The sequence below is a fragment of the Emydura macquarii genome, unplaced genomic scaffold, assembly GCF_026122565.2.
Source record: "Emydura macquarii macquarii isolate MOO-44397 ecotype Brisbane River unplaced genomic scaffold, CSIRO-AGI_Emac_v2 contig_67, whole genome shotgun sequence".
In the NCBI taxonomy this organism is placed as follows: domain Eukaryota; kingdom Metazoa; phylum Chordata; order Testudines; family Chelidae; genus Emydura; species Emydura macquarii.
In genome coordinates, this window is record NW_027130204.1 from 7,497,788 (window position 1) to 7,518,506 (window position 20,719).

The 20,719-nt window shown below is 38.7% G+C and overlaps 1 protein-coding gene across 4 annotated transcripts in view; it reads left to right on the forward strand.

Annotated features, from left to right (window-relative positions):
- VCL (vinculin) overlaps positions 1–20,719 on the forward strand; it is a 93,228-nt gene that overhangs the window by 61,388 nt on the left and 11,121 nt on the right. For all 4 annotated transcript variants that reach the window (XM_067539131.1, XM_067539160.1, XM_067539140.1 and 1 more), the window contains exons 8-18: positions 229–376; positions 3,123–3,276; positions 5,350–5,525; positions 6,588–6,778; positions 9,945–10,144; positions 10,789–10,917; positions 11,562–11,711; positions 12,412–12,520; positions 14,997–15,299; positions 15,913–16,037; positions 17,258–17,443. In XM_067539131.1, coding sequence (XP_067395232.1) covers positions 229–376; positions 3,123–3,276; positions 5,350–5,525; positions 6,588–6,778; positions 9,945–10,144; positions 10,789–10,917; positions 11,562–11,711; positions 12,412–12,520; positions 14,997–15,299; positions 15,913–16,037; positions 17,258–17,443 — 1,871 coding nt within the window. The remainder of the gene's footprint in view (positions 1–228; positions 377–3,122; positions 3,277–5,349; positions 5,526–6,587; positions 6,779–9,944; positions 10,145–10,788; positions 10,918–11,561; positions 11,712–12,411; positions 12,521–14,996; positions 15,300–15,912; positions 16,038–17,257; positions 17,444–20,719) is intronic.

Sequence of the window (20,719 nt, forward strand, 5' to 3'; positions counted from 1 at the left end):
CAAGATATGTGGTGTTAAAGCAACACTATACTGGTGCAGGAACATTATCTTATTATAAAGTATTCGATTTCTTGTACTCTCTGTGCCTGTCCAATCATTTCAATTAACGTACTTTACTCGATGAATGAAGTGTGATTAGTGCAGCAGATCATGGTGGCACTAGCAGTTTCCTCTTAATAAGTAATGAGTGTCTTTTAGTATACATATTGACTATCTTCTGCATATTAGGGGATGTTGGTGAGCAAGCTATAAGGCAGATCCTTGATGAAGCTGGAAAAGTGGGAGAACTGTGTGCAGGCAAAGAACGCAGAGAGATTCTGGGAACCTGTAAAATGCTAGGCCAGATGACTGATCAAGTGGCTGATCTCCGAACCAGGTAAACCTATTATTAATAAAACGGTGTCTCTGAACTATATAGGCTGTGATGTTAATCACTGAGGTACAACAAGCTAATCGTGTAGGAGTATATGCGTTATCTTGTTTTTTCTACCCATCTCTTCCAGAAGCATAAAACACATGGCAATGTGAATTAATATTCACAAGTGTTCTTGGGACAAAGCAGAAAAAAAAAAAGTTGAATTAGATCATTCAGACTTCACTTAATTGCAAACATATAGCAATCTGATTTGCTTTGAAAAATCAACAAAAGAAATGGGATCTTCAGCTCAGTATAAATCATTCCACAAACACAGGTGCTTTGTATAAATCAACACATCTCTTATGATTCATGGTACCCTAGTCCTTTGGATTGCCAGGGGTGATGTACCAGAAGACAGCAGTTGCTCATCACCCTGATAAATGATGTAGAAGTTTTCTTCACCTACATTTTTTTGTTTCTATTTACATTTGGCCTTGATGAGCCTGATTCTTTTGCTTACACCAGTCTTCCATCTGTGTAACTACATTGACTGCAATAGTTACTTCAGATTTACACTGTTGTGAGAGGAGAATCGGGCTCTGTGTCCCATAATGAAATTCTGGTTCTGGGCTGGAAGAGCAGTTTTGTAGGAGTTCAGTGTATGGCAGCCTAATGGGATCAATTAGATCATGTTTTGTGAAGCCCTTTGAACAGGAAAGACATTGCCTAGGCACTAAGAACTTTTATTAGTCTCTCAAAAGTTAGGGGGGGCCTTGTGTTACTTTGTGAAAGTGAAAGGCCATGAGGGTTACAAAATACCTTGTAGTACAAATTTTATAATCAAATTTTGGTGGCTGAGCACATAAAATGGATGTGCAATTGAAGACCGTCTCCTTGGTTTGCTCTGGCCTTGATCTTACTTCAACAAAATAAAGTAGTCCAGTGATCCGTTAGCTAGATATGTGGTGGATCCCTGGCACAATTATTTTCTTTTGAAATATTAATGCATTTTGCACTTTGCCAGGAGTGGCAACAGAAATTTGGTCATAGGAAGGCATGTAAAACAAAACATAAATATCATGTTTTTCATGCTTGGGTGAGACAAATGGCCTCTTGTGGCATAAGCCTCCTAATGAAATATGAGTGAGAAATGAACAAAGCCAGAAATTAGTTAAAATATATTTATTTTGAGCTCTCTTTAAAATAAAACTATTTAAATCCATAATGTACAAACCATAAAACGTTCTAATGGTATACCCATATGCTTGGAATGCTTTTTTATATTAAGCTAAATAAGCACTTATGTTCATAAACAGTCATCATTAGTTCACAGTCCTTGTACATAAAAAGGCACAAATCTGGAGTTTGTTCCAACATTCAGAATATTAACTTACTGGCTTCATGATTCCATTTGTGCTAAATTCTTAAACCTGAAGCAGTCTCCAAATTATTAGTTATATTGTCCTCGAAATCAGTCTCAAGGAGTTGATTCATTTCAATCTTCATGGGAACAATGGAAGAAAAGAGTTAAAACTTTACTCTAAAAGCTTCTAGCAGATTGATAAAGCAATAATGCAGGAATTGCCTTGAAATGTTACCTGTTTTTTGCAGGGTATCAAGGACAAATTCAGTCTCAAGGTTGAGCTTTCTTGCTTTCACAAAGCAATAGTTGGTGCTAGGCTTGTACTGGCTTGAGTTGTTTGGGAAGATAATTTTTTTCCTCATCACTCAATTTCTGTGTTGGCTAAATAGTTAAAGGTCCTTAACCCTAACCTCTGAGAATAAGGTATGAAGAAGGAGATCTGGGCTGACTCAGGAGTGGGGACCTTCAGACCTACTATTACATGAAGATCCACAACCTCCTCATTTAGTGGGGTTCCCCCCCCCCTTTCATCAATGTCTGTTCTATTAAATTTAAAAAGTATTCTTTTATAAGAAGAGGAAAAATCTCTTTTATGAACTTAAGTACTTTAGACACTTGATTATAACCTGATATTCCTACTAGATCTAAAAAGCTGTCAGATTCTTGGACTTCTACTTTAAAGTACAACTGAAGAGGAAAATTCTTGGTTTCTAAGTGTTTGAACAGTCACTGTAATGGTTTCAGTTCTTCTCCTGCATAGTCCTGCTGAGCTCCTACATGTATTTCAATAACCTTCCTTCAGGTTCCAATTTAATAAGATGTCCTATCAAGAGTCCATGTGTTTTTCAGTATTCTGTATTTTGAACTGGTGTAAATATGGGAACCAAGGAAGAGTCTCCCTTTGAATTGCAGTAAAGAGCTCATTTAGTCCAGGTCTGTATGCAACATAAAATGTGGCAAAGCATTATTTCTCCTAAGTGCCACTGTTTAAACTGTTCTAGGAGTGTTGGGATGCCTCTGAGGAATGAACAGAGCAAGTGGACAAAGGGCCCTGCCACGAGTAATTCAGTTGAACTACACCCCCATAATGCTCTTTCCTCCTCTTGTCATTATACTATGGAACCTTAAAAAAATCAATTTTTATGCTGAAACTTTAGAAAGAGACAGGCACCATTTGTGTATTCTTTTAAGAGGCACCTGTCTTAGCCAGTGTTCAGGTGTACTCTTGCCTTCTTCCCACTTTCCAGAATACTTTTTAAACGAGTCTCCTGAATACCTTTGCAATACCATCATTGTGATAAGAATTGATGAAAAGTTCAAAAACAGATGTTAGTCCCTTTTGTAATTAAAAAATGCTCTTTGCATGGTATTCCTATGATGATCTTTGTCTTTTTGGAGTAGAGGACAAGGTGCTACACCAATGGCCATGCAGAAAGCACAGCAGGTGTCTCAAGGTCTGGATTTGCTTACAGCAAAAGTGGAAAATGCAGCCCGCAAACTGGAAGCCATGACCAACTCCAAGCAGGCGATTGCTAAAAAAATTGATGCTGCTCAGGTACCTACTAATTTTTTGGATTCCAAAAATCTCTCAAATTGTGCCTTTAAGTTACTGTGCTGAACTGTTACAGGTGTCCCCAAACACAGGGTGCTTACCTTACACAAGGTATATACTGGGGATGCACATTAATCTCGTCTTTCTGATGTCACTATGTAGTGGGAGCCTACAGGAGTTCTGCTGTGGTTTATCACAAAGTCCCCCCTGTCCTCCCGTCCCCCCCCCCCTCTCTAAAATGGAGAGAGAGAGAAATTCTTTACCTCCGATGTAAACTGATACATTTCTGAAAATAGAGGGGGAGGTACAGTATAATTTTGGACATGACTCTTTTTTGTGAAAGAATTCCAGAGCCAATCCTATGAAAGTTTCGCAAGCTGAACTCCTTTGGGCTCTTTGTGGGAAGTACAAATGCAGATCGAGTGCTGCTGTGTTTATGCAAATGGTAAAACAGTACACTGCTGACCAAGAGGATAGTTTATTAAGCTTTATAATAGAGGAAGGATATGTAGTATCTTCTTCACAACAGCAAAACTTGATCTTCAATTGTTAGGTCATGCGCTTCATTCGTTCAACATTGGAAGAACTATTATTCAACATCTTACTGTACAACAGTTTTAGAAAGATTCTTAAAAAGAACTCTATCTTGTCAAAACAAAAAAATTCAACCTTGAGAAATATAGGTATATAACAATACATTTTGAATATTTAAACCACTTAAAGTGCACTTGTGAAAAATGGCAGGATCCACAGAACCAGATCATTTGGGTTTTGGATCAGGACCCCACGCAATTCCAAATTTTAAAATTGAATACTAAGAGTGTTAAAGGTTAAAGCTAGTCACAGTGGAAGCAGTAAAGGTGCTGGCAGACTTTATAATGCAAGAGAAACTAGCCTTCGCCCAGCTGAAAAAAGAAGCTGAGGAGAGAGTCCAGCGAGCTATAGAAAGAGCCAAGCAAGCTGCAGAGAGAGACAAAGACGATCATAAGAGGTGGATGGCTACTGAGGAAAGGGCTCATCAAAGACAGATGAAAGCAGCCAGAATCCAACTCCAGATCATGGAAGAGAAAAAAGGTCTGATCTCACCTGGAAATCCAGCTTCTTTCAATAGCAAAGATTGGGAGAGAATCTGTCCAATTTATAACAATTTTGATATGTTTGATGATAATATGGCAAATATGTGTAACCAGATAGAAGTCATAATTCAGTCCCAGAGAGAGTATAAATGTAAATATTCTGTGTTACCTGTAATCAACAGGCAAGTTTGTGAAGGGGAGGTGCATGACTTGAAGTTATCTGTGTCTAGCCAGGTGTACTGTGACAAGGAAGAGTGTCTCTAGCCTTGGGATTGTGGAAAATAGTGGCTTGTCTGTTCAGAAAAGCAGTTAATCTGCTGAGGGAGAAATTGTCTCCAAATGCTTGTCTGTTGGGAGTGGCACTTTGCCTGTTAAGGAAGCCATCCCACTCTTCCAGTGTTTCTTTGAACAGCCATGAGGGTTGGGGCAAGGGGCAGGAAATTTCAAAGTATTCCTCTGGTAAGAATAGCAGTTTATCTGCTGGGGGAAAGTTTGTCTTCAATCTACTGTCTGAGGAGCAGACAGAATGTGCCTCTCAGCTTATGCTGACTGAGGATGTGCCAGTTGTCTCAGTGTTGGTTCTGGACTTAACTGAAACCCAGAAAGAGTCTGTTAGGGCTCAGGAAGATGTTTCTTTAGAGCAGGCCCTGGATGAAAAGAGTAAGGGCAAATTTCTGTGAAAAACGATTTGTTGCTTAACAATCCTCCTGAAGGAATAAAACCTCATAGTAGCTTTTGTGAGCAATTTGCTAAAACTGAAGGGTGTGGAAGTGAATTGATTGAATTAGCTCAGGATGAATCCCTGCCTGTAGCAGCAAGAAGCAACAGTTTATATATTGAGCGACTTGGTTCAAAGATGTATATAACAAAACACCTGGTTGCTACTGGAATATCAGGATATGTAATCAATATAACAACCTTTTGTGAAATGCCCGTTTTTAAAAGATTTTATGTAAGTAGATGATTTCATCTTTATTTGTACCTATACCTTTATATGAAGAACTGGCTAGCAGACCCTAATGGAGGAAGTGAAGGGGAAGAACATATTCGGGGAATTATGGCCGAAGCCAGGAAAATTGCAGAACTGTGTGAGGACCCCAAGGAAAGAGATGACATTCTGCGTTCCCTGGGAGAAATCTCTGCTCTGACAGCTAAACTGTCAGATCTACGAAGACAGTATGTATCTATATAGCACACATTGTGGTGTCTGAGTATCTTGTAATTGTAGTTTGAGTGCATGAATTAGATGGATCAGGAAATTCAGAATAGTAACACAGAGACATTTCCATCTTTAAAGTATAATTAGCTGTTCTGTTGAGAATGCATGTCTCATATTGTGGGTTTCCCTCATGCATGTAGCAAAACAATTGTATGAGACAGAGAACATCATAGCCTTACACTTCAGATTGACTAATGGCTTCTAGCAAGGGATTCCTTTCTGTGCCATATCTCTACTGTAGAAGATTAGATGGCTTGACGTCCCTCTGTTTAAAAAAAAAAAAAAATCTGTCTCCTCAGCTATAGAATTCCCCACAGGCAAGTTATAGCCAGAAACTGGCCTCTTTCACCACCAAAGGAGCTGCATAATTACACAGAATTTGGCCCCCAGTTTGTAATACTAACTGAGGTGCACATAAGCATTTACTTACACAAATGCCTTCTCAAAGGATACTTCTGATCCTTTGTTCAGAAAGTTAGTAAATTATCAAATGATCTTTCAGGCACTTTGATCATTAATCCATATGCCTAAATTCTAATATAGATAAATCTTAGAAAAGCATACCATTAAAATGGTCCCTCTAGGATCTGTCTGATTTAGTTCAATGCTTAGCTAAAGACAGTGTTTCAGTATCAGATCTGAAAAGAAGGTCCATGATGGAAGAGGAAGGCTACACTTCTGCATGTCTCAACAGTGGTCTTTAATATTAAATCTGACACTTTTCACTCCTAGTTAGTGCTTTTAACATAGGATTTTCTTCAGATTTTGCTACCACTATAAAGCACTGATGTCTTTCTAACCTTGTAAATAAAGCCCTGTGTCTGTCGTCATTCTTAATTACTGTATTTGTGCATATAATCTGTATATCTTTGTCAGATTTGATCATTAAAAGTGAACATAGCAATAGTGAAGTGATTCACGGAGCAGTATCACAGTTAAATCTGTTTTCAAAATGATTAAATATCTTGTATTGATTTCAGTTGAGCTTGTGACTGCAATTCCCTTTCTTGGATTTTCAGTGGGAAAGGAGACTCTCCAGAGGCCCGTGTACTGGCTAAGCAAGTAGCTACAGCACTGCAGAATTTACAGTCTAAAACAAACAGGGCTGTAGCAAACAGCAGGCCAGTGAAGGCAGCTGTTCATTTGGAGGGCAAGATTGAGCAAGCTCAAAGGTGGATTGACAATCCTACAGTTGATGACCGTGGAGTAGGTGAGCTATTTGCTGAATCACTGTTTGGCTTCACAATAAATCAGAACAATCAAACTACTTCTCTTGAGATTTTGTTTAGCACATCTGAAACTTTTGGGTTATGTTGAGGTGTGTAGTTCATAGCCTATGGCTCAAAACAGCATTCTGTGCTTTTCCTACTAGTGAAGTGTGATGATGGATCCTCTGCTTGAACTTAAGCAGAGGAAAATGAGCATCATAACAGAGATAGGAGAGCTTGCATTGTAGAATGCGCACAAAGGCTAAGAAACTTTCAGGACCTTTCCAAGGTGATTATCAGATCAACTAGATTTGTGAATTTAACATACGTTCACTGTCCTAAACAAAAATTGGTTTTAAAAAAACCGAAAAACCCCCCCACAACACTGTGTTCACAAAAATCTTGATTAGTTAACAAGCAGTGCCATACATGCCTTTATAGTTACTTTCTAATATCCATTCATGTAAGAAGGAACAAAACACAATGCAATTTTTTTACACTGCTTTATATTGTTTGTAATTCAAGTACAATGCCTAAAACACACATTTGTATGTTGTCTGGCAAATTAGGAAACTAACTCCCATATAAATAGAAAGTAGATGTTTCATTCTGTAATGCTTGTCTTAAAGATATGTCTTCACCTAGTACAGTTTTTGCACAAACTTATTGTACAGCAATATCATTTTGTAACCAGTAAGCAATGGAGAAAGTGATCAAATTGTCATGGTATGTCACTTGCAGGCATATAGCAATGATTCAGAAGTTGCTTTATTGTTAATTATTGGAATTGGTGGGAAAATTAATTAAACCTTTTTACGAAGACAAACGATTCCTCCCCAACCCTACCCCCCACATTTGTGGTGGTTTTCTTGTTTTCTGGAGGGCTTTTGTCCAAAAAGAAAATAGTTTTAATAAAGATTCCTATGAAATCTTCATTTTATGATCTCCTGTATCATATTAGTGAGGTCCATGCAACAGAGTTGGTAATACCATAAGGAATCCCCACTCTGTCCCAGTTAGTGCAGCTGTAGACCTTCAATGCCTGCTCCCTACCACTTTTCAGTGCGGTCAGAATTACTTCTGTTGGTGCATGAACAACAAAGTACACAGCCTGATTTTTTTTGATCACAGGTAGAGTTTGCAAGACTGGCAGCTAAAGAGAGCTTCTTATTTTTGAACTTTGCAAATTTTCTCTAGACATTGACAATAAACATGGAACTACACCATGCAGTCTTAGCCATTTTCTGATGTAGGAACTACACATCCAGTCCTTCTGGAAGCTGTGAAAGAGTCCTAGGAGGTCTGGTTGCCTTGGTGGGGGCTTCTCCAATTTCAGGCTGCTGATATAGGATGCAAACTATAGGATGCAATGGATTCTGGGGCATTTCGCTCCTGGAAGCATGAAATGTAAAGAGATATGATTGTTCAAAAGAAACAATAAAAGTTTAGATGCAAAAAAGATATATAAATGTATAGTCTCATTTGAAATTTTACATGCAAAGTGGGTAATTTCCATAGGACCTGGAACTCTCCTGCACTGGAAATATGTTAAGGCTTTAGTCAATAGGTACAATAATATATAATGCCAAAAAATGTGTGAAAGGGCCAGAATAAGTAGTTGTGGGAACCTTAACTTCTGAATTTCTTAAGTGCTTAATGCATTGTAATAACAGAAATTTTTAATGTGTGTGGTTTTCACTTTTATTTTAAATCTATTGCATTTGTTACAGTTAAGATTCCCATATGATGGATTCATTGAGAACACAGCGCCTCAAACAGTGCTGTTAGATCTGTACACTACTATTGGAAGAATATGGCATGTTAATGTAGCCTTATGAAAATATTTCTGCACTGTTCTCTGAACCGGGAGTTGACCATGTCACAAACTTTGCATGTTTACACTTCTCCTAGTGTAATGCTTGGCGCTATGGTATTGATAGATTTAAGTTCTGAACCATAAAACCAATGTTATTCTATAATTGTGTGGGTCATTTTGCTGACATTTGCTGCTGTTGGCTTTGTAAACAGCTTTATTGTAATCTGCCCCTACTGAGCAATAAATGGAATGAAATCTTTAATTCTCACTGCCAGATTAACAATTGGGCAGGATAGGATGAATTATCAAATGAATGTATTCATCACCCACTCTTTGTTTACTCCAAAACAACATCCTAAATATATATTACTGGATTCAAACAAGACTCTACTTGGCTAAACTAAGAGACTTCACAAAATGTTGCTGTCAGGGCTCTATGTTGCATCTTGTATATTCTGAGGCTGTGACAAAATTACCCCCCTTTCTTTGTAACCAAATCTGTAAATTTACCTCCTGAGCTCTAAACTTCTCTGTTGCAGTCAGCCAAATTGGCGTGTGTTAGACTTACATTGAATATGGCTGTCTTCATTTATCCTTAAGACTTAAATGTAATAACTCTCTTTAAAAGAACTCTGCTATGCTATTAGAAAAACAAAGAACACCCATCTCTAAACAAATGGACCCAACAGATGGTCAAAACTAAATATGGAGATGATTTGCAAGAAAAAAAATGGATGTCATTCCCCTCCACTGCCCCAACGCTTGAAAACTTAAATCTCACATCACAGCTGATAAATCTCTCTCACCTAGGTTGACTGAAGAAAAGGGGATATGATACACCTCAGTACTGCTTGTCTACTCTGTCTGTCCCTTCTACCTTTTGTCTCTTCTTCCTTGTTTGTTGCTTGTTGCATTTGCATTTAGTTACTGCACCTTGCTTTCTTTTTCCAAAATGAATTTTTTGGGGGATGGAGGCCAGTTTACAGTAATCAGAATCGGTGAGTATTAAGAACCAAAGTTGGTATCATGTTCATGGCGATAGGTCAATGGGAACACAATTAACTATTCTGTTCTTGCCAATCCCCTCCCAGCCAAGGATGGTAAGGCTCTAGCAAGCATCAGCATATTGCACAAAAGGAGGAGAGCTTGAAGAAACTTCAACTCTCCATTGGGTTTGAATTGCTGCTGAGTGCAAATCTTTCTTCAAATGCAGCTGAATAACCAGAAAGTTAAATGTGTTGAACCCAAAAAATAAAAGGAATCCTTAATTGCTATTCACCTGACACTATAATTGAGTTACTCCTTCAACCTTGGGGATCTGTGAATTACTGAGATGCTTCGTTCTGTTGTAGGCCAGGCTGCAATCCGGGGACTGGTGGCTGAAGGTCGCCGTTTAGCCAATGTCATGATAGGACCTTATCGTCAAGACCTCCTTGCCAAATGTGATCGTGTGGAACAGCTGGCTGCCCAGCTTGCTGATCTGGCAGCAAGAGGAGAAGGAGAGTCTCCTCAAGCTCGGGCAATTGCCACTCAGCTCCAGGATTCTTTAAAGGTAAAACTTCACTATCGGTAGAACTGCACCATTTTATAGCACATGAAGTATGAGGAAGTTTTTGTCTATGTTGGTTGGGTGGGTTATAGATACTGAACTCATTATGAAGTCGCGTAGGAAAACCTACACTGAATACTTGGCTGTGGAAGCAGCTTTTACTGGACCTATAGGGCACTCTACTGATTGAGTGAGACTTAAATCACTTGATTTCAAACTTTAGGGATCAATTCTTGGTATGCTCTGGATTGACAGACTAAAGAGTCTATTCTAGCTACAATTCCTGATGGGCAGCAGGATGGGTTTGTACATGGAAGGGAATGCTCAGAAAACTGACCAAGTACTTAAAGTTTTTTCTTTTTCACTTAACTAAGATACCATGTCAGCAGCTACTGATTTGAGGACCATCTAGGGTCTCACACTCTACCATTCATTACCTCAGTGGTAATTTAGTCTATAATCACTAGTAGCCAAAGGTTTAATGTTACAAGTGGTTTTAAGAAGGAGTCTTTAAAAATACCTGTGGAAGATATTTGTTAGTTGATTGCCATTTCATGTGTCCCCATGAGCTTTGATTTTGCAAGAATGCTATTCCTGGAATTCAAAGGTCCTATCAAATCTTATGATTTTCATACCATGTTTTTAAGGATCTGAAAACAAGGATGCAGGAAGCTATGACCCAGGAGGTTTCTGATGTTTTTAGTGACACTACAACCCCAATTAAACTGTTGGCAGTAGCAGCCACTGCACCTCCTGATGCACCCAATAGGGACGAGGTAAGTGTGGTAGAAGCAAGCAATATTTTCTTACGTTTGGCGTCTAATACTTCACTACAGAGTTTTACAAGACAAGATTTTGCCCTCAGTCTTCTGATCCATAATTGCTAATAAGGAATATACGAGCAGTCTGATGCAAACTTCTGAACTACTGGGAGTTGAAGGTTGTTATGATACACTGGAAATGTTGTTGGTACCTAAACATTCAAAAAAATCCAGAATCTTACCAGAGATCTTCCTCTCATGATGCCGCTGACATTCTTAAGATACTTGTATGACCGATGGTACACTACACTACACTACACTACACTACACTAGTAATTCATTTTTATATCTTTACATGTAATAGATGCTGATCATATTCATGCAAGGACTCATCAATCAATGTTAGACCTAATTTTTTTCACTGTGAAACCCACTTTCTATGTTTCTGACCGCTAGCTTTATGCAAAGTGTTCTAAATGCTGTACTTGTAAGTTGTAGTTGGCCAGCTGGTTGGCACCTGGTCAAAACAATTCTGGATGCCTGAGAATTTGGCTTCACAGCAGGATTGATTTTTACCAGGACTAGAGCTTTTATTCGGAAAATAAGTGCATAAGTGAGAAGATAAACTGCTACTAATGCATTTTCTCCCACTCTCCCAGTTGTTTGATGAAAGAGCAGCAAACTTTGAAAACCATGCTGCTAGACTTGGAGCAACAGCAGAAAAAGCAGCTGCTGTTGGAACTGCTAATAAAACTACCGTGGAAGGCATTCAGGCAACTGTGAAATCAGCAAGAGAACTCACACCGCAGGTCTCTTTACTCATCTCAGAATTACAATAAATTAGTTGGCATTGTTAATCTCCAAAGGAATTTTCTGTATGATCCTGTTTACCGAAGCAAGAAATTGGTGGTATTACCATTAGCATTTGTGTTAAGATGCATCTAACATGAGGAACACTATACGTATGTGTGTGGTGACTCTCACTTTAAAATAGAGCTATAAAAATGCGGATGTTATGTGTAAAAGCTAAATGCAAGAGACTGAACAGATACAGACAGTCTCATGCCTTCCAAATTTTTGACAGTCATTTCAGTGAATTTTCGTCATAACAAAATGATGCAACAAAACATTTGAGTAGAAAAGAATGTATTTTCTTTCAAAGTAATTTTCTAACTTTATGTAAAAGCATAATTTTGTGCAGTCATATAGATGTACATTTGATATATACTGTTCATTTGCTTTAGCTCCTTTGAGCAAAACTTTATCATTTTTAGTGTGACACATGAATTGCAATTTGAAATCCCCAGTATCTAAGGGTAATTTTAAATCCTCTTCACACTGGGGAAGTCTTTATGCAGCTGAAGGCTTTTCATAGTGGGACTGAAACTGACAAGTGTTAAAAGTGAGAAGCTAAATATGTAGTTGTGTAAAACAATAGTGTATTTTCCAGAACATATATAGAGTCCCTGTGTAACAATATTTTTGTATTAAATATTTGACATTTGACAGGTAATATCAGCTGCTCGTATCCTCTTAAGAAACCCTGGAAATCAAGCTGCTTATGAACATTTTGAGACCATGAAAAACCAATGGATTGATAATGTAGAAAAGATGACAGGTAAAGAATTCTTGTTGAAAGCTTTGTTACTCATTGCTAAATCTTAGTATTTTTATCCTGTTATGGTTGATGAAATGTGCAGAAAATAATGACTACACAACTAGATTTTTGTATCTGAAATAAATAGCAGGCCTGCCATTTGTGACCGAGGAAAACACCTATGTTGCATAGTACAAACAATGCTGGTTTCTTGTTATATAGGTGCTAAACTAAACCCACATAGTATTCTCTAGTTCAGACTTAGCTAGGCATTTCTAGTGCACTTTCAACATGGTATTTCCACACTTGGATATCTTGTCATTCTAAACAAACTTCTTCTAAAAGCTAACCTTTCTGTCTTGCCACTACAGAGCAGCAGACTGCTATTGGGCTGTGTTCCTCTGTGCATGTTGCTGCTGGCATTCTGTCGATGAAGGACAGGCATGAGTGGGTTGAGAGGTGTTGGAAATGAGGTGACAACTTCATTCTTCCTATCTAAATTCTCTGTTAGCAGGAACTGTCTGTCATAGGGAGTGAACAGCAAAAGGATAAAATTATATATAAAGAAACTCTGTGGGGACATGTACTTTTTGTTTTGTGAGCTAGTTCTTTGCTCCAGTTGCATTCCATGGTAACTATGATAATCCAGGATTGTGCGAACTAGAGCATTCCATCATAGTAGGATCAGGCCTGAGTCAATGGTAGGGCCTAAGATACTATGGTGATGAGTAAGGCTGCGAGTCTGTCATGGAGGTCATGGATTCCGTGACTTTCCACGATCTCCATAACTTCTGCAGCTACAGTAGCCCTGGCGCCAGCCGAGCCGGCTGCTGTTGCAGCAACTGGTGTGGCTGGCCCAGGGATAGCCATAGCAGTGTTCCCATGGGTGGCCAGAGCAGTGGCCACCGGGACCTCAGTGGCCCCAGGGGTGGATCCAGGGATCACCAGGGTTTGCAGTGGCCCTGGGGGCAGCGACAGAGCATTGGCGTTGCGGCAGCAGCTAAGATTTAGTCAGAGGTATTTTTAGTGGAAGTTACGGACAAGTCACAGGCCATGAATATTTGTTTATAGCCCGTGACCTGTCCATGACTTTTACTAAAAATACCCATGACTAAATCTTAACCTTAGTGATGAGGACCATATAGTTAGATAAATTTCTGTCTAGGAGAGTAGACATCACAGGAGCTGAAAGAAGAAAAATAACGTTGTTAGGTACCAATCTGTTGCCTGACTGTCAGAACATTCAGCACATATCTATTGGCTAAGTAGAGCACTTTGATACTTTACTTTTGCCTCTCACCTTTAAAGCATTTTATGCTATGTAATACTCAAGTCTGTATTCCTATAGAAATGCACTGTAATAGACAAAATACCAAAGGGACCTTTATGCATATTTGTTCAGTCTACATGCCTTCCTTTGTGACAGTACACAAGAAAGGTACAAGTCAGGAGCATTTACATAAATCTAAACTGTTGAGAGGCTAATTTTATCACTGCAATATAAAAATATTTTATGACTTAAAAAGTGAAGACCTTGAGTCTAACCAAGAAGTCCTTAGTTAAGGAATTTTAGGTTCAGTTTGAGGCGGTAAGGATAATATCTAACAGAGCCAGTCTGTCTCCTCTTTGATTAATTTTGTAACAGTAGCCGTTGTATGGGCATGAATTCAAGTCTCGTGGCCCTTCATATGTACTGGTGAGACGTGTTTGTCTGTTGTGACTAGTGTATTTTTAAGACATTTACATCCTCTTTGCTGCTTTTACATTTTTCAAATGAATTGTGTTGAAATAGCTGACTGACATCCCACAATATTTATGTTTAATAGTTTATTTCAGTTTTCTTCCATTCTGTCCGCTGTATATTCAGATACCAGATTTTTACTATCAGGGCCTGATATTCCTAAGAGACTCTGTTTTTTGGACTACCCACAGCAGACTGCCCAACTCATGGGAACAGGGGATATGCAAGAGGATTTCATCACACCTACCACTAGAGTCTAGTATGGTGGTGATATTACAGTAGCCAATGATTAAAAATGGAGCTGATGAGGTAACAGAAACAAGAAGTGAGCTATGATGGACAGTCTTGTTGGATGGTGTGACAAACATTAAAGCAGCCCCATTTTGTCCAAAACAAACTGCCTATAAGTCAGGAATGGTTAAGGCAAGAGTGTTTGAAACAGATTATATGTGCTGTTCTTGCAATAGCAGTTCTAGATGTGGCGTTCCTTGTTCCAAGGTGACCTATGACAGTGGCTAGAAAACTTGTTTAAGTTAATACAAAGGATGAAGATAATGCTGTGTCTTTGTGCTACTGTATGTAACTTCTTCTGGCATACTTTTGTCCTTCTTGATTAACAATCTAGAATCTGTACCTAAGGAACCAAACATCCAGGAGAGTAAATACTTCCAAATGGGAACAATCTCCAGAGCCCTATATCTATTTGCTTTTCCATACAAGGAAGTGGAATGTTACATTGTTCAATTTTTATCATAGGGTTGGTAGATGAAGCAATTGATACCAAGTCTCTGTTGGATGCATCGGAAGAAGCAATTAAGAAAGACCTAGATAAATGTAAAGTTGCAATGGCCAATATCCAACCTCAGATGCTTGTAGCTGGTGCCACCAGCATTGCTCGGCGAGCAAACCGGATTCTGTTGGTGGCGAAAAAAGAGGTTGAAAATTCAGAGGATCCCAAATTCCGTGAAGCTGTTAAGGCAGCCTCTGATGACCTAAGCAAAACTATATCGCCCATGGTAATGGATGCTAAAGCTGTGGCAGGAAATATTTCAGACCCTGGTAAGCATTGAACAAAGAGCTTGTCTTGAGTATTTTTTCCCCTTTGATGCTAGAAGCTTTTGCAGATTTCAAACTATTAGTTTTTATTCTAATTTGTATATCATGACTTCAGAAATCCCAGTATTGTGAAGTGAAGATGCACACCACTTAATGCTTCCATTAAATTCATTGGGAAAACCTCCAGTCAGTTCAAGGAAACAGGGTCAGCCCTTAGTTTGTTACGTCTTTTGTTACCACTATGAAGGAACTTGTATCTTTATGATCTTTGTGCCAGGTGAATATTTGAAACGTGCTGGCAAGAGGACCATTTTCTGTAAAATGGCAAAATGTTGTGGTTTTGTGCCCGAGTCTACCTTGGCTATTCATAGTGGATTCTTACTCTAGCTATGGCATTATTTTAAACACATTGGCTATTCTACATTTAACATTCCAGAAAAATAAAACTCACTGTATAACATCCTAGCTGTTGTTAAATACCCCTATATTTTGCAGCTAAGTTTTGAAGGTACCTAAATAATTTGAACCAGGTATTATGCAAACTACAAATATGCTTTTTTCTAAGCATAAAGGGTGGCAAGGGTATATTAAATTAAGCATTGGATCTTCTGTTCAGGTTTGCAGAAGAGCTTTCTGGATTCAGGATATAGGATTCTGGGAGCTGTGGCAAAAGTCAGAGAAGCCTTCCAGCCTCAAGAACCTGATTTCCCGCCTCCTCCCCCTGACATTGAGCAGCTTCATGTAAGTGGGGTTCACTTTCTTCTCAGTAATGGCATAGCTGAGTGGCACTGATTGCATTCAGTGACAATAAAACTTTTATCAGAGACACTTTTTCAGGTAGTCATGTTGCAATGTACTGGACTTGAGTTTTCACTTTAAATAGCTGTGATAGTCCTTTATTAGAAGTTAGTTTAATTACTTTATTTAGGATTGAAGAACTTAATCACAGAGCCTGTTAGAAAGACCACTGAAGTCAATGGAAGATTCCCATTGACTTCAGTGGATTTTGAATTAGGTGCAAATATCAAGAGAGGCAACCTTTGAGACAGCTAGACCCAAAAACATGGTTTGCTTTATAGATCAGCACCCTGATCTTTTAAGTGGCTCTGGATCTGGTTCTCTTGAGGAGGATCTAGTTGACATGTTAATCTGTTTTTTAAATGAGAACTTTCAAACAGGAAATACAGAAGCTTACTACATCTTCCCAAGAGAATGTCCTTCAGCGGAATGGTTGTAATTTTTGTCTTAGCAAGTAAAATTATTAGAAGTATCGTGACTTCACTCTTTTATGATTTCTCTCACAGAGTGGGGAGAGGGAAAGCCTCAAAGTCTACCCACTAGTTCATGTTAGTTATGATCTCTTATACTTCCCCTGTGATATGGTTAGTTTAAGCCTCAGCTGGTGTAAAACAGACAGCTCTCCAAGAAGTAAACCACAGAACATATTTTAACTACGAGGCAAGGAAATAGCACAGGCTTTTCATCCCACTGCTCTTCCTCTGCCCCTCTAAAATGAATCCTTTGGATCCATTTATATCTCTGGTTACATGGATCACACAACATGCCTTAGGGAGAGAAGAGACCCCTGGGAATCTATATGGAAGTGGCTTACCCTTGCCATTAAACAGCTGCCATAAGTCCAGGGCAACCACTTGAGTTTAAAGTAAAGGAGTAATGTTGATTTTGACCAAACTGAAATAATTTGGTTGGGGAAAACATTAGTTTGATTCTTTAAATAAAAAAGTCAGTTGTACTTGGCCAGATGGCACCACAAGCTTAGCAGGCTAGCCTTCAATGTGTGAAGGCGTAAATGACTGTGAGAGTATTTTTCTTGTCATGGAGAGTCCTTTAAACGTGAAGTAGCATGAGCTTCTCATTGTCCTGCAGATGTCTAACAACCCAGTTCCATGGTTTGTATTGGTATATTTTCAAGTCACTGAATATATTCCTTTCTTGCCTAGCTGACTGATGAACTTGCTCCTCCAAAACCACCCCTTCCAGAGGGTGAAGTTCCCCCACCCAGACCCCCTCCTCCCGAAGAGAAGGATGAAGAGTTCCCAGAGCAGAAAGCAGGAGAGGTGATTAATCAGCCCATGATGATGGCTGCTAGGCAGCTACATGATGAAGCCCGAAAATGGTCTAGCAAGGTGAGTGAAGTGTATAAAAGGGCTTGTTTCTATTTCTCTAACACATAATGTAAGAAAGATGTTTGTTTATCTCTGGAAACTAGAAATACTAGTCTATAATAGTATAAAAGTCAACAGTCAACATCTAGAATGGAAAGAAATCAGAATCATTGTCCAGGACCAATGATTAGCTTGGCTGTCCAAAGTCAGTGGTTGCCATTTCTTTCATATCCTGGAATACAATGAAGCTGGATATTTGTCACAGCATTATGCAGAAGATGACAAGCTTTTATTTTTCTAGCTATTCTGTCTGTGAAGAAAAATTATATATGTCTGTCTAGGAATCAAAGCAGTGATGTATGCAAATCCCCCAAAAATGGCTCTGAGACATGACGTGCTCCATATACCTCCGTGGGGTGTTAATTTTGAAAATTAATTATGCAGATTTCAGTGGCAGTATCATTAAATGCTAGTGAACTAGTTAACACTCAAATTAATGTGCTTATCCCACAATCCCAAAGTGTCTTCTACAACTCAGATGCTGGAGCCGCCACCTATTTCCCCCACTCCAGAGCCTCCTACTTTCTCCTGACTCCCCTCTCCATTTATAATAGATTTATCCATTTGTACTGTTAAGCTCTGTCTTAAAACATAAGTCGACATAGCTACATCACTCAAGGTTATGAAAAATTTTGTACCCTGTGGATGTAGTTAGGCTGACTTACCCCCACTGTCGGTGCAGCAAGGTCGATGGAATAAATCCCTTCTGTTGCGTAGTGACTTGTGTAACATTTGTAGTGTAGAGGTGCCCTAAATTCTGGAGTGTGCTGAAAATGTAAATGTTAGGGGAGAATAAAATCAATGGACTTTAATATCACATGAAACAGAGGATATAATTATAATTAGGTTTTTAAAATTAAATATGAATATACAACTGGAAGACAAAATCTCTGTGCTATAACAATGTGGCTACAGAATGCAAGAGTATTGTCGCAGCTTGTTAGGCCAAGCTTTTTGTGAAGTAGACAGGGCCTTGGTCATAGCATCCCTGAATTAGTGAAGCGACTTGGTTTGAATGGCATACCCATCCAAAGGATACCTATTGAATCATGGCAGCAGGAGAAATTAGAAGCTTTTTTACCTTCAAAACATAAAATAGCTGAACAGCTGTCTCAGGCTCATTCTTATGTGGAGAGATACTATAGTGCACCTTACACTATGTGTAAATGTAATTATTTTAGCTATGTTACTATTATAGAGACAAATTCTGCCCTCGGCGGCAGCTGTACAAAGCCCGTTCTAGCCAGTGGGCGCAGGCTTCCACAGGTATAATTTGTAGGCTGGAATTTGGTCTGTGAATTACCAGAAAACAGATGCTAATGCGTTAGGAGCACTGAGTCGGAAAAGGACGCCTTACCTGTAAAATGAGGAAAATTGATCTGGAAATCACTGATGTAATAAACATGGAACCCTGCAAATCCATTTTGGAGTCACTTTTCAGATTACAATTGTGTTTTACAAGAGAGGTTCAGTATATTTTCTGCTTGCTTTATTGTTACCTGTGTATGGTTCTGTCCCAAAAGGAATATTCCTTTACCTTGGTAATCATCTTAAAAGGTAACTCTGAGGAACAGAGTGTTGTAATTTTTACTTTTCAAAAAGCGTTCAGTGGTTTGGATAGTAAATACAATAAGTACTGAAATATTTGTTAACCATATGTAGTTTATATGTTAAGTAATACGCCTACTAAAATATTTACCTACCAGAGCAAAACACCAATACAGCTTAAAAAAATAACATAAAATTCTCTTGTATTTAGCATGAGCCTCAACTCTGGGGGCTCTGGGTTATGAAAACAATATTTTCATAACCTTTCAAGAAAAGTGACTCTTACCAACAAAACCAAGAAATTGAAGTCTAACCTTTCATCTTTCGTTCATTCTTGTAAAATGTAAAGTTGCACCAGCTGCAAAGCAAGCTGGTCTCATGAGTACAGCTGCAGGAAATGGCAATGTCCCATGGCGTGTCTCTCCCCCCCCCACCCCCCATCCCTCATGCAGATTGTAGTTATCGTTTTGGATTTCCTCTGGATTTAGTTTTAAAATGCTTTCTTGAGTAGTAATGATTCTCAGAGAAGCTATTTAAAAGATGAGGTCCTCTAAACTTTCTACTGTAATCACAGGAGGTTGCATTCTCTTATGGAGAAAATCTATCATGGCAGGCGGCACTGAGCCGCGCATGTGGGACTTGATAGTTCATGATCGAGCTCATCTCAAGCCTGCCAGACTTCAGGTTGAGGCAGGCTCTCCGTGCACAAAGCCAATCTTTCACTTTTGTGTTTTCCTGGCATTTCATTGTCCCAACCAAACACTTTTTGCATATGCGAGGAGGGGAGGGGTGATGGTTAATATCTTTTTAACCAGATTTTTAATGCTCTGTCTGTATAACACTCAAAAGTTACCAGTTTTCTCTTTTTACAAATGTCGTTTTTCACGGGACAAACCCTGGGCTTCTCTCCTCCCAGCTCCGTACCTTCTTATGGAGCACAAGCCCAGGGGGTCAGTTTCCCCAAATATACAGTTTCTGCCACTGCATTATTTGTATCAGGATAGGTTTGGCATTAGGGTTTGTGAATTAAATGAGGCTTCAGCATAAAGAATTATAAAGCCCATTTTCAAAAGGGGCTTATATTGTGTAATGTCTGTAAGATGTTCTGCATCAGACTAATACTTTTTTTTAAGAGGAGTCACTTGCAGAGTATAAATAATAGGTTTTCCCTTTCAATATTTTTCTGGTGTACATTTTGTCCATAAAAGGCCTTGCCTTAAAAACAGGGCACATTAATAGAAAATACATATCTTCTTGTTAAGGATTGTTTGGCTTGTTTCACCCTCTTTACATGCTGGTAGAAAGAATATGATTAGTAATTTTGTATAATAAAATGGTCCTGGAAGTATTGGCTAATGTCCCATGTAAAATATGCTGTGCTATTGTTTTGTTAGATATCTCCCCCCACACTCTGTGATGTAGACATTATTTGTAATGGCTTAAATTGTCATTTTTCACAAAATAAACAAAGAAATGGCAGTAATTGCAACATTATGGCAAAGCAATATAGTCCTCTTCATAATCCTTTTCTATGCTAAACATTCTTATTCACAGTGATTTGTTTTACTAATTCCATTTTCAGTCTGTTAAAAAACACTAATAACTTAATTTACCAAGCAGTATCTCCTTTCCCTTTAATCTTTTTTCTTCTCTATGTACTCTGATAGCCCTTCATTTCCAATTCTGCTA